This window comes from Bombyx mori, chromosome 20, assembly GCF_030269925.1.
Source record: "Bombyx mori chromosome 20, ASM3026992v2".
Classification (NCBI taxonomy): domain Eukaryota; kingdom Metazoa; phylum Arthropoda; class Insecta; order Lepidoptera; family Bombycidae; genus Bombyx; species Bombyx mori.
This window is the reverse complement of record NC_085126.1, coordinates 10,372,683-10,387,415: the sequence shown is the minus strand read 5'-3', so window position 1 is coordinate 10,387,415 and position 14,733 is coordinate 10,372,683. Positions and strand designations below refer to the sequence as shown.

The 14,733-nt window shown below is 38.4% G+C and overlaps 2 protein-coding genes across 5 annotated transcripts in view; both read right to left on the bottom strand.

Moving 5' to 3' along the window:
- The window catches only part of LOC101741245 (myrosinase 1), a 39,484-nt gene extending 38,443 nt beyond the window's left edge, over positions 1 to 1,041 (bottom strand). Inside the window, exon 1 of the mRNA XM_004926139.5 lies at positions 904 to 1,041. Coding sequence (XP_004926196.1) covers positions 904 to 932 — 29 coding nt within the window. The 5' untranslated portion in view covers positions 933 to 1,041. The remainder of the gene's footprint in view (positions 1 to 903) is intronic.
- A 10,284-nt stretch (positions 1,042 to 11,325) lies between these two features.
- Positions 11,326 to 14,733, bottom strand: part of LOC101741105 (myrosinase 1) — a 34,124-nt gene continuing 30,716 nt past the window's right edge. For all 4 annotated transcript variants that reach the window (XM_062674443.1, XM_062674442.1, XM_021347980.3 and 1 more), the window contains one exon: positions 11,326 to 11,571. In XM_062674443.1, coding sequence (XP_062530427.1) covers positions 11,454 to 11,571 — 118 coding nt within the window. In that variant the 3' untranslated portion in view covers positions 11,326 to 11,453. The remainder of the gene's footprint in view (positions 11,572 to 14,733) is intronic.

Sequence of the window (14,733 nt, the reverse complement as noted above, 5' to 3'; positions counted from 1 at the left end):
GTGAGCGCACGATAGGGATATCATGTGATGAATGAAACAGAAACAGGCATTATCCATACAATTGTAAACCTTATATTTAAGTCCATATGTCTGTAGATTATTCTTAGCGTATCAGCAGGATACAATTTAGGAAAGAAGTTTCAACTTTCGACCCTAACTTGAATGCAGTATAGCCTATTTGCATCGTTGAATTTAATTTCACGCGCTTTGACCTTGAACTAGAATTTTTGGACAAGTGTTTATAAATACTGAAAAGTTTTTTGTGTTTGATTTTTAAAGTACACATTTTTCTATTTTTAGTTGAATCCAAATAATTGAGTTTATTTCTTGTGTTTGTATTAAACTTTTGAAATCTACACTCTTTTGGTATATTTTGTAATTTTAAATTAAGACACACAATACTAAAAACTGAAAATAATGTAGCCAGTCCTCTAAGCCTGATAAAAGCATGAAGGAAAGTTTTTATTTTTATTTTCATGTTGTTTTTATTACTTTAAAATCATATTATAAATTGATATCAGAAAACCAACCGTATAACGTTGACTTAAATCTATATCTACTACGATATTATATCAGCGTATCGTTTCAAATCTCAAATATCATGAATCGAGAAAATCTACTAGCATCCATCAATATATAGATTCAGAAAATATATAGATTCAATATCCGATATTGATACTCCATATATAGATACGATTCGATACGCGGCAAAACCGATATTACCCACTTCTATAGCCTATGTCACTCGGGAATAGTGTAGCTTTCAAACAGTGAAAGAATTTTTCAAATCGGTTCGGTAATTTCGGAGCCTATTCAATATAAACAAACAAACAAATCTTTCCTCTTTATAATATTAGTATAGAGTATAGATATTGTGTGTAGTATTTTATTTTTTTTACTCACCCGAGCACGATTGTTGTCCTACACAACATAATTATTTCAAACTTAAATTATTTATTACACGCGGAGCACGCCTCAAGCCATCGACGGAGCGAAGCTATAATTGTCGGAAAACGCTTCGGCTCTGCGATCTTTATAGATGAATCGGGCGATTGAGTGGTTTCTGTTCATGTTTAATGAACAGCGCATATAAAACATGCACATATAAAAACAAATACACCTGATCTTACAAAAAAAAACAGATACCGCGTACTTAATAAAATTTCACATAGCTCTTTATGTAAAAAAAACCATTGAAGCATAAAAAAAAAATAAAAAAAAATGTAATTTTTTTTTATTGCTTAGGTGGGTGGACAAGCTCACAGTCTACCTGGTTGTTAAGTGGTTACTGGAGCCCATAGACATCTACGACGTAAATGCGCCACCCACCTTGAGATATAAGTTCTAAGGTCTCAAGTATAGTCACAACGGCTGCCCCACCCCTCAAACCGAAACGCGTTACTGCTTTACGGCAGAAATAGGCAGGGTGGTGGTACCCACCCGCGCGGACTCACAAGAGGTCCTACCACCAGTCACCATAAGTTCTAAGGTCTCAAGTGTAGTTACAACGGCTGTCCCACCCTTCAAACCGAAACGCATTACTGCTTCACGGCAGAGATAAGCAGGGTGGTGGTCCCTACCCGCGTGGACTCACATGAGGTCCTACCACCAGTAAGTCATTATTCGATTTTAATAAATAAATGTGAAAATAACGCGAGTTTTAACTTAATAATTGTTTGATTTATTTGTATCATCAATCAATCATATTAATACTCTTTGCATGTTAAGCGTTACGGTCAGTTACTGTCATGTTTCTATTATCTATACATACAAATAAATAAAATTGGAGTGTCTGTTTGTAATAATAAAATAATCACTTTTTACTAAATGCGTAAGTATTTATATTTTTTTTTTTTTATTGCTTATATGTGTGGACGAGCTCACAGCCCACCTGGTGTTAAGTGGTTACTGGAGCCCATAGACATCTACAACGTAAATGCGCCACACACCTTGAGATATAGTTCTAAGGTCTCAGTATAGTCACAACGGCTGCCCCACCTTTCAAACCGAAACGCATTACTGCTTCACACTGTATCACAGTACATATACCAATTTTTTTTTTGTCTGTCTGTCTGTTTATTCCGGATATCTCTGGAACGGCTGGACCGATTTCGACGAGACTTTCACTGATAGATAGCTGATAATATAAGGAATAACTTAGGCTAGGCTTTTTTTAGACTAACCTATTGTCGTACCGCGGGTAACATCGCGGGACTCGGCTAGTCTTAAATATATTTGGCAGTGTCATAGAAAGTGCTGCACAAAACACACGTATTTAATTTAAAATAGTAAGTCACTCAATTAAGACGATCTATTGAGGTTCGCGGGGATCCGCTGGATGCAGGCAGCGCAGGACCGGTCTTTGTGGCGAGGCTTGGGGGAGGCTTATGTCCAGCAGTGGACGTCCATGACTAGAAGAAGTCACTCAAAACACAACCGTATCACCTCAACATTAAATAATGTTTTTTATCACGCTCTGAATTAAATCTTAAATTAATATTTACAAAAATGTATTTGTGTAAAAAAAACAAAAGTTGACCAATCGTCAAATGCACAAAGAACAATCCAAAGTCGCTACACCTCGAAGGAGGCTTAAAAGTAAATGTTCTCACGATACCGGGGCTTTTCAGTATTGTCTGTTTCGTACTAATTCGTTTGGTTAACAAAACGAACGAGCTTGCGTTAAGAAACTAATATGGTTTTTAAGACCCTTTATATACGTGTTTTTAATTCAGCGATTTTTTAAGTTATACTTCTTTAGGCGCGCTATGAAAAACTGATGAGAGTGAAATTTTACGATGCACGCGCACCGTGACACAAAATTAACAGAATGAAGTTGCCCACAAAATCGCTCATTACAATACGACCGACGTAACTTGGCGAGTCTGAATATAGCCGCAGGTGAACTTTCCGAACCGTACCGAGAATTACCGAATTTATACGATGTCAAGAAAAGGGATGTCCAATATGCGTGTTTGAGGATATTGTTTAATCGAATTTTTTTCAAATTGATTAAAATTTAAATAAAAAAAAAAAAAAAAAAAAATATAAAAATAAAGTATAACTTCTTACGCGCGTACATAAGTACACGCACCCTTTTTTATAGCGCTAGTTGCGTAGACGAATTACTGTTCCACCTGTGTGCTTAGTGCGAGTTTCTTAACGTTCTCGAGAGCGTAAAAGTTAACCCAATTTTGTATGCAGTTGGAACAGCGCCCCTAGCGGCAAACGTACGCAAACGATCCCATTCCATACAAATATGAGTTAACTTTTACGTTATCGAGAACGTTAAAAAACTCGCACTGAGCACACTGATGTTTAATAGCTAATGGATATAGGTCGACGAGAGGGAAGCAGGTAGGCAGCGGTTTAGCTCCATCCCTGCCATTGCTAACATTCACGAGTGACGGTAACCACTCACAATCAAGTGGGCCGTACGGTCATCGTCTGCCTACATAATTCATCATTGCTTCTCCTGCCCTTCTCCCAGTCACCTGGGGTCGGCGCAACATGTTTTCTCCTTCCATACTCTTCTATTATATACTGTAGGGGAATGATACCCCGCCCCGCTTAGCTTACTATGCAGTTATTGTGCATATAGTAATGAGCAGCATATGTTAGTCAGTCAGTGGTCAACGTGCAGCGATCCACCGCGGTCGCTGACGCGAATAAAAATGTAATTATACGTAGTGTTTTAATGACCGCTCCGATGAGGCTTATGGAGGACAACACGCAACAAACAACCAGCGCACACGCCTCCTCCATGTCTTCTCCATAAAACCTCACACTGATTCGCCCGACGTGATCGTGTATAATATTTTCCTCCTCCGTCTTCTCCATAAAACCTCACACTGGTGACCCCGACGTGATTCGCCCGACTTGATCGTGAAGCATATTTTTGGTGACGATGTATCCGGCTCAGCACGTGGGTGGCGCGCTCATTACGCAACCGCTTGTGGCGCCTTTACCGCGAAACGAAAAACTTCAGCTACTGCAATTTCCCGCATTCTCGCAGTTAAAAACAAGTCATCGAAGTCATCCCACAGCAAGCTAGCATTGCAGCCTCAATAGGACCATTGCAGCCGACTCACCGCGCCTCCTGGTCCTACGGCATGCATTTTCACTGCCTCATCACGCCGCTGCAGTTCATCGCAGCCCGCGACCGGATCATCGACGTTTGAGGTCACACATCCCCGGCGTGGCAGCTCTGTACACATGGACTACTCACGGTACTGACGCAGCATTCAAGCTCAGTCTCGACTCACCGCAGACTTTGAGCAGCACTGCCACTTGCAGGCTAATCTCAGCACGGACAATACTTACTTAATGACACGACCTCCGGTCTTGTAGGAGAGTTTTGAGCAAGAGAAACTGTTTTTTTTTTAAATTTTGAAGTATCATCTAATGGCATTCGTCCTCTAAATTTCGAAGAATTAGCGGATTGTCAAGCGAATGATGTCACGCTTGTGCAACTATTGCAGAATTATAAAATAAAGTTGAGAAAAGTAGTTATGCCTAATTGTAGCAAACCTATTTTTGGCGAAATTTCTGCAGAGAAGTTGCAACCGTAGATACTCGTAGTAACGCTTGAGCAGCATATTTGCCCGGAGCCAGCGCTGCTGACACTGCTCGTATGACACGGTGCGGCCGTATAGTTAGGAGGCCCGAACGTTTCAGTGAGTAGGCGAAACACACGACATACTTTATATTTAATTTTGTCATTAAAGCATATTATTATAATTTTGTTATTATAGCAATATTTTTTGTATTTAGGTTAATATGTTATTATGTTGCAAGTTTATAACATTTTTTGCTTGACAGATAAATCAACTTTTTACGTATGGATATTTATTTCACTTATTCAACAGCAATGCAGCAAGCTCAAGCAAACTATGCCTTAATATGTAATAGGAATATTTTATTGTGTTAACCTTTATTTTGTGTTTACCTCTTTATCTTGTGTATAACTTTATTGTATTGAATCGAAATATGTGTTAACTTTAAGATTTATAATTTTTTTTCAAATACAGAGGTTGTAGTGTAGGGGAATTATGCCCCGCCCCGCTTAGCTTACTATGCAGTTATTGTGCATAGTAATGAGCAGCATATGTTAGTCAGTCAGTGGTCAACGTGCAGCGATCCACCGCGGTCGCTGACGCGAATAAAAATGTAATTATACGTAGTGTTTTAATGACCGCTCCGATGAGGCTTATGGAGGACAACACGCAACAAACAACCAGCACACACGCCTCCTCCATGTCTTCTCCCTATAAACCTCACAATACCATTTCTTCGTTCACTCCCTTCTTAGCCATATCGTCTTTCACGCAGTCCATCCATTTCTTCTTAGGTCTACCTCTTCCTCTATATCATTCCACATTCATAGTTAGCATTCTCTTACCAACCTCATTGTCATTTCGTCTCATCACATGTTCATACTATCCCAAACGCGCACTTCTCAGCTTCTCTGTCACAGGTGCCATTTTCAGACTTCCTCTAACATATTCATTTCGTATTCTATCCATTCTCGTTACTCCACACATACATCGCAACATTCGCATCTCTGCTGCATGCATGCATCGTCTGCCTACAATGACAATAAAGAAATCACACGTTCTACCCTAAAAAGAAGTAGGGGTAAGTTTAGCGGCGCCATCAAAGCGGGCTCTCGGCCCGCTGAACGAGGGAACCGGTGGTCGTGTCGCTGGCGGCCACCGGTCCGGCGTCCGTGGGACGGTGGGATGGATGTAATGTGCTCTGCGTCAACCCTGTCCCGCCGTTTCAATAGCCCCGACTGGGCTCCGGCCCGGTCCGAGGTAGGGCGCCGGTTGTGAGCGGCAGGAGTTTTTAGTGAGGTTCAACTCCCACATACCCCACCTGCCGCGCGGGTGGGGATCCGGCGATTTTCTCCTGTGGAAAAAAAAAAAAAAGGGGTAAGTTTAACTACCACACAACTTCATTTAGCGGCGCTTACCCATTAATTGCTGACGTTCATTAGCGACAGAACCCACTCACCATTAGGTGATCTGTATGCTCATTTATATACCAAAGAAAAAAAGAAACTTGAAGACCGAGACCAGCTTTTAACGATTGTCTAACCTTCATAACCGACCTGGTTCCTTCGCGGATTGTAGTCGTCCAATCGCGAAATGGGAAAGCGTCTGGGCCTTGTATTTTTTGTTTCATCACGTCTTTGGTAGCGGGGTTAGTGACCTGTCCCACTAGCATCGAATTCCTGTTGGAGACCTGTTTTCGCAAGATATAAATACGGGAATGTCCAGGCTTTGTTTATAAGACACGCTCGTACTAGTGGTCCAGCAGTAGTCGAATTTCGACTATAATTCATTGAAATTATAAGTTTGAACATTATTATGGTTCTATTGTCAAATACTATTTATTATATTTCTATAGTCACAGATTTCGCCAAGACTACACTGTAGACAAATATTCGTATTATTAAAGATAAACAATATTAACCTATTCTCAATTTGACCACAGACTTTAAGCAATAACAAAAGTTTGACAATAAACATATAGTATATTTATAACTAGTCAGGTCATAAGTATTGTCACACGGTAACAACTTTTCTTTTAGAATGCTGGCCCCTAAAAAGTTTATTGAATTCGAATTTCGAATTGTTCATGAAAATAAAAATGTATACTTTTAGAATTTTACTCATTTTTAAATATGGAGTGGACGCTTAAAGAAGACCGTGTTGCAGTTATTGCGTTGCATCGTTGCGGTTACGCGCCAATTAAAATTTTTAACATACTGAAAAATTTGAATATAACCAAAAGATTCGTTTATCGTACCATCAAACGATACAATGAAGACTCTAGTGTAGATGACAGGTCAAGAACTGGTCGCCCTCGGTCTGTTAGGACTCCAGCAGTGATAAAAGCTGTGAAGGCGCGAATTCAAAGAAATCCCAAACGTAAGCAGAAACTGTTGGCCCTTCAGATGGGGTTAAGTAGAACCACGGTGAAAAGGGTGTTAAATGAAGACTTAGGGCTTCGAGCATATCGAAGAAAAACAGGACGTCGTTTGAATGCTCGTCTAATGGACCTGAGACTGAAGAGATGCCGCGCTTTGTTGAAGCGGTACGCGGGAAAAAAATATCGGGAAATTCTTTTTTCGGATAAAAAATTTTTTACCGTAGAAGAGAGCTACAACAAACAAAATGACAAGGTGTACGCACACAGTAGTGAAGAAGCGAGCAACCGTATTCCGCGTGTCCAACGAGGTCATTTTCCATCCTCGCTCATGGTATGGTTGGGAGTTTCTTATTGGGGCTTAACAGAGGTACATTTTTGTGAGAAAGGTGTAAAAACGAATGCAGTTGTGTATCAAAATACAGTCCTGACGAACCTTGTGGAACCTGTTTCTCATACCATGTTCAATAACAGGCACTGGGTATTCCAACAAGATTCGGCGCCAGCTCATAGAGCGAAGAGCACACAAGACTGGCTGGCGGCGCGTGAAATCGACTTCATCCGGCACGAAGACTGGCCCTCCTCCAGTCCAGATTTGAATCCGTTAGATTACAAGATATGGCAACACTTGGAGGAAAAGGCGTGCTCAAAGCCTCATCCCAATTTGGAGTCACTCAAGACATCCTTTATTAAGGCAGCCGCCGATATTGACATGGACCTCGTTCGTGCTGCGATAGACGACTGGCCGCGCAGATTGAAGGCCTGTATTCAAAATCACGGAGGTCATTTTGAATAAACTTTAGTGTCATAAGAATCTATGTTTTGTTAAGTTCATTTTGGTATATGAATGGTTACATAATGAATAAACTTGTTTCAATTATTTTACATTAAACATGTGACAGAATTTATGACCTGACTAGGTATATGTGTGCTGTGTCAAATACATGGTAGTGTGTGTAATGTTTTCTTTATTGATTTAATATATTTTTAATGCATAATTTAAAAAAAATAGCATTCTGCACTTCTTCTCTATATTCTCTATAAGTGTGGGAAATTTCATACTCCTCCGTCCGCGCAATTTTCGTAAAAAGGGGTACAAAGTTTTTGCTTCACGTATTAATATATAAATATATTTAACTAGACGCGTCTCGCGGACTTCGCCTCTGTAACATTTGTAATTGAGAAAGAATGATAAACGTTTTCCTGAAATCTAGATTTGTTTTTTTTTTATCTGCCTATACTGGTAACTTCGAGGGGTTGTAGCAGCTTCATTTAGCGTGTAGACTCGATCTGGCGAATTTGCTAACACTAGACCTAGCAAGAGCAGTGCTTCACTCAATCTACTACCGGATCGAAAACGCGACCCACTTAGAGGATCCGGCGAGAAACTCAGCGGGCTATACAGGTTTGATCTTTCATTTTATTCCATTAACTGCCAGACAGACGGCTTTATGAGTCACGCACATGAACACACATTGCCTTGAATACAACAGACGCGGGTGATTTAGCGTGATTTAATTATGAGCTTGCTTTAAACTTTCACAATTGAGATTGACGGATGGTCTTTACGTCAATATGAATTGTGTTCAAATTCGGTTGAATATGGATCATTAATAACGTAATATTTTATTATACTTTATTGTATGACACACATTCACACACACACAAACACAGACACACACACACATATATCGCTCTTCCTGGTTATCTTACTTACCTGGTGACCTAGCACTGAACCACTGACTTTTGTAACACTGGTAGCATAAAAGTCAGGGAATATTGTTATTGTATACCTCATAAAAAAGCCATGTATATTATTATACTAGTGTTAAGAATTCTTGTAGGTACGTGTTTGTTTTTAAGAGGCTTGAATAAAATATTATTATTACTAGTGGCCCCGCAGTAGTCGAAATTCGACTATAATTAATTGAAATTATAAGTTTCAACATTATTATGGTTATATTGTCAAACACTATTATCATTCGATAATATAATCACAGTATTCGCCAAAACTGCAATCAATAATATTAAAGACAAACAATATTAATCTATTTTCAATTCGACCACAGACTATATGCAATAACAAAAGTTTCCCAATTTACAGAAAATAAAGAGTATATTTTTATGTATGTGTTGTGTCAAATACATGGTAGTGTGTGTAATGTTTTCTTTATTGATTTAAAGTATCTTTTATGCATTATTTAAAAAAAATATTAGCATTGTGCACTCCTTCTCTATATTCTCTATAAGTGTGAGAAATTTCATACTCCTCCGTCCGCGCAATTTCCGTAAAAAGGGGTACAAAATTTTTGCTTCACGTATTAATAGATTATTATTAAACCAGAACAAGAGGCAGGAGCGTCATCGAACAGCGTATTGACGTCAATTACGATGAATCTCGGCCGACTAAAAGCCCCAGTGGTGTTCCAAGAAATTTGTTTTGGAAACCATTTAAATATGCATCGCCCCATCCATCAGCTGTTTCAAAGGAAACGTACACACGGCTAAAGCATGTTCACGAATGCTATACCACGATGAAGGACTACTAATCGAACAATAAAAATAAAATCCGTGAAACCATTAAGTTTGTGTTTTTTTCTTTATTGCTTAGATGAGTGAACGAGCTCACAGCCCACCTGGTGTTAAGTGGTTACTGGAGCCCATAGACATCTACAACGTAAATGCGCCACCCACCTCGAGATATAAGTTCTAAGGTCTCAGTATAGTTACAACGGCTACCCCACCCTTCGAACCAAAACGCATTACTGCTTCACGGCGGAAATAGGCGGGGTGGTGGTACCTACCCGTGCGGACTCACAAGAGGTCCTCCACCAGTGATTACGCAAATTATAATTTTGCGGGTTTGGTTTTTATTACACGATGTTATTCCTTCACCGTGGAAGTCAGTCGTGAACATTTGTTGAGTACGTATTTCATTAGAAAAATTGGTACCCGCCTGCGGGATTCGAACACCGGTGCATCGCTTCAACACGAATGCACCGGACGTCTTATCCTTTAGGCCACGACGGTTAATTGCGGGTAGGTGTTGTTCAGCTTGGAAAGCTGCGTAACCATTTTTATTGTTAAATAAAAAATTGTTCGACGTAAGCGCCTTAGAGTCTGGCCACCCGTGTCTGCTCCCAGTCCTTCTCTACCCTTCGGGGTTAGGAGGGGCTGTAACCAACACCCGGATAGCTGATAGTTTAGTTCTAGGTCGGCGGCGTCGAGGACCCGCAGTATTAGGTAAATTTTTGTATATTTTATAGTCCTAATTTAGTTTTGCTTATAGTACCTTCCATATACTTTTATTTATTTAAGCGGGTACCACCACCGCGCCTATCTGCCGTGAAGCAGTAACGCGTTTCTGCTTGAAGGGTGGGGCAGCCGTTGTAACTATACTGAGACCTTACAATTAGTTATATCTCAAGGTGGGTGGCGCATTTACGTTGTAAATGTCTATGAGCTCCAGTAACCACTTAACACCAGGTGGGCTGTGAGCTCGTCCACGCATCTAAGCAATAAAAAAATAAGAAAATAGGTCAAAATGATTGTATAAATACCGGCGGTTAGCATATTTTCTGATTGATTCGTATTCTAACCGTCCTAATGTGTTATAAAAAGAGAATAAATTATTTCGTACGGATGTAAAGTTGTCGCCGCCGCCCTGATAATCCTTTAACAATTTATTCCCATTATTCCAATTTATTCCCATTGTTGATGTATTATGTGTATGTAAGTATATTAGTATGTATTCTATGTAAGTATATTTCATATTATATGTATTTTATTTATGGTATGTTTATTATATTTTCTATAATAATGTATTATCAATAGTACACCGCAACATACCTGCTATATTTTCCAGAATTTCTGTAAATTAAACGGTTGTCTGGAAGAGATCGCATTTAGCGATAAGACCGCCTATTGTACAAATGTATCGTGATTGTTTTTCGAATGTAAATTGTGTTTTGGTGTGCAATAAAGTGTATTCTCTCTCTCTCTCTCTCTCTCTCCCACCATAAAACAAATAGATACAAAGAAACAAAACAAATAAAATAAAAATCTCGAACCTTCGAAAGTGTTACCGGCTCATATCGATTCCACACACCAGCATCAGTACCGGCCAATCATTCTTTCAAATTCAAAATCAAAATCATTTATTTCAACTTAGATGTCAGTTTAACACACTTGTTGAATGTCAAAATATAAATAACAATGTTAACTCTACCACCGGTTCCAAAAAAAGCCACAGTCCTGAGAAGAACCGGCGAAACAAACTCAGCGGGCTTTTCTTTTTGTTTTTTCTCAAATATTTACTTCTTTTTTTTAATAAATAAAAATATTTACAATAAAGGAAAAAACAAGTCAAAAAATACAATTAAAATAAATAAATAATAATAATCAGTTTAATAGCAGTTCATTTTCCTTTCAATAAAATACGATAATCGAAAAATAAGTATAACAAACAATGTAAAAATAAATAAAATAAAATAAATTATAATTCATCTTTAACGTAGAAATCAGACAGGGAATAATAAATGGGTCTCGATAACATTCTTGTAGTATTCCGCTGATTTCCTCGGAGTGCGTGTTCGCTCTGGACTCGAAAAGTCCACTTCATACAGGCCAAACTTTATCCTGCAATAAAATTATTATCTATATATATAAAAATGAATTGCTGTTCGTTAGTCTCGCTAAAACTCGAGAACGGCTGGACCGATTTGGCTAATTTTAGTCTTGAATTATTTGTGACAGTCCAGAGAAGGTTTAAAAGGTAAATAAGTATGTAAAATGCTCGGAATTTAATAAAAATGACAATTTTGTTTTCCCTTTGATGTGTCCCCGTCGGATGGATTCCTTTTGTTTGTTTTAAATTTATTTTATACAAAAGTTTAGGTCTTTTATTTATCGATTGAGGCACTACGAAGTCTGCCGGGTCAGCTAAAGGACAAATAAAGAGATTTAGGTATACAGTTATACGATAACGGTATTTAAGCGCTGAGTTTCTCGCCGGATCTTCTCAGTGGGTCGCGTTTCCGATCCGGTGGTAGATTCTACGAAGCACGGCTCTTGCTAGGGTTAGTGTTAGCAACGCCGTCAGGCTTGAGCCGCGTGAGCTCACTTACTAATTCGGTTAATCTGGAATAACCCCTCGAGGTTCCTAGGTAGGAAAAAAAACCTAAGTATAGCAGCCACATAGTCAGTTGTAGTTACGCTATACCTTTAAGAGTTTCAATAAAACTAGAGGTCCCGCAGTAGTCGAAATTCGACTATAATTAATTGGAATTGTAAGTTTGTACACTATTATGATTGTATTTTATACTTCTATAATCGCAAATTTCGCCAAGGCTACACTATAAAAAATATTAACAAAGACAAACAATATTTAATCTATTCTCAATTTGACTACAGACGTCAAGAAGAAAAGTTTGACAATAAATAGTATGCATGCGTGTGTGCGTCAAATACATGGTATGTAGTGTGTGTAATGTTTTCTTTATTGCTTTAATGTATCTTTTATGCATTATTTAAAAAAAATATTAGCATTGTGCACTTCTTCTCTATATTCTCTATAAGGGTGGAAAATTTCATACTCCTCCGTCCGCGCAATTTTCGTAAAAAGGGATACAAAGTTTTTGCTTCACGTATTTAATATATAGATAAAAATGTTAAAACTTAAGAACTCCGGTAAAACAGTTAATCTAAACAACCTTGGCATAGCTAAAACACGTAATAATTCAACTTAAAGAGCCCACAGACGTCCAGTACTGAAGATACTATAAGATCCTACTACACTCCTATAAGATTCCTGTATTGACATGTATGAACCCTTCGATCGTGTTGTTAGTACTGCATCGTGGCAAAACTAGACAGAATGGTGTCATCTATAGTCGTATTTTTTATTAGACGAAGTCAACTGACGTTTAAACGTGTTGTCAGTTTTTGATGAAATAAAAATAGTGTTGTGACAAATGAATGAATGATTGAAAAAACTCCTGAATGAATGAAATTGCCTCGATTGTGTCTAGTGAATAGTTAGTATGCCGATATCGGGTACGGGTTTCGAATTTTACTCGTGCTTTGTACCAACGAGTGTTTGACGATTATGTTCCCTTTAGTATCTACCTATACTGAATACAGAGTATTTTACTCATTAAGGAAAACATTGCGAGGAAACTTGTAAGACTGTCAAGTCACTGTAAGACTTTTAATTTCAATAAATCGTGTAGTTGAAACTATAGATGTACTAGCGACCCGCCCTCGCTTCGCTTCGGAAACTGTAATTTATTATTGATTTTTCCACTATTTAATGGATTTTATTATACATATAAACCTTCCTCTTCAATCACTCTATCTATTAAGAAAAATCGCATCAAAATTCGTTGCGTAGTTTTAATGATTTAAGCATACATAGTGACAGACAGATATAGGGGCAGAGAAAGCGACTTTGTTTTATACTATGTAGTGATAAAATATAACAATTATAGGTACATAGGTAATGAAAATAAAAAACTGATTGTGGTTGCATACTACTAGTAACTTATATCAGAAGCATTTTAATACAATCTTATTGTAAAATAGAAATAAAACTTCAGAGGTGTCAAGGGACACCCGGATGGAACTGTTATATCCGGGCTTCGGTACCGTAGATATGCAGACCCTACCGTATTCCTGCTGCATCAGCTCTCCCGTAACCTTATCCACACCATACCTCATTGCAATCCCCACTCACTCAATCAGTTCGTCTCCATCCTTCGCCGCGCTCGCGCCTATCATTTTTTTATTAAATCCAGTGTGAATCATAATTTAGTTTTTTTTAAAAAGAAGTTCATAGTGTCCCGTATAACATTGGTGGCAGCTCAAGGGATTTGAAAAAAGAAAAATCCCCGGAACGTCTTCCGAAAATAAAAGTGAGAATAACTATTAAAAGTGACAAAATAACGACTAAAAGTGAAAATAACTAAATAAATAAGTGAAATAAGTGAAAAGAAAATACTCACTAGTATTCTGAGCATACCAATCTCATCATCCCGTGGAAATCCTGGAAAAGATCTGCGCGTACTACATTTACCTTAATATCCTGCGAAGAAATCTATCTACTATTTCATCCTGCAACATCTATAGACCCTGTATCCTGTTGGTGGCTGTGCGTTGTAAAATCTTGCAAATAAAATTCATCGTGAACAATCCAAGGCCGAAGCAATTGTTACCTGTTACCTGCCTTATCGCTGCGGAATGCTCCTGTTCGTCGCGCCGATATCCGCCGTCTACATACTGCTGACTCTGTAAGTCTCCGGACATTGTTGCGTTTTATAACTAGGGTTGTTAAATTTTTGTAATTGAATTCTAATCCATGTAATGTTGTAGTAGTTTGCCATTTGTTCCGTCTCCTCTATCTACATTTAAATTTAAATACTATGCCAAAAGTGCCTAAAATTGAAGAAAGCAAATTAAGTTTACTAATTCCAGAACCGGAACAGGTTGCAAGCAACATAGAAATTAAGTCGCCTACTCTATCTCCTCGTGTCACAAGAAAGACCGCCGCATTCCTCACTATGTCCGAACTCGACCTAAATACTCTGTTTAAATTTGTTAAATGTTACGATGGTAGCCGCGATACCCTCAACTCGTTTTTAGTTAATTGCGACAACGCATATGATTTAGCATCAGAATCACAGAAACACATATTATTCAAGTATATCCTTAGCCAATTAAATGGAAAAGCAGAAATTGCTTGTTCCATCAAAGAGTTTTCGACATGGGAACAGTTAAAGGAGTTTCTCAAAGCTCAATTCAGTG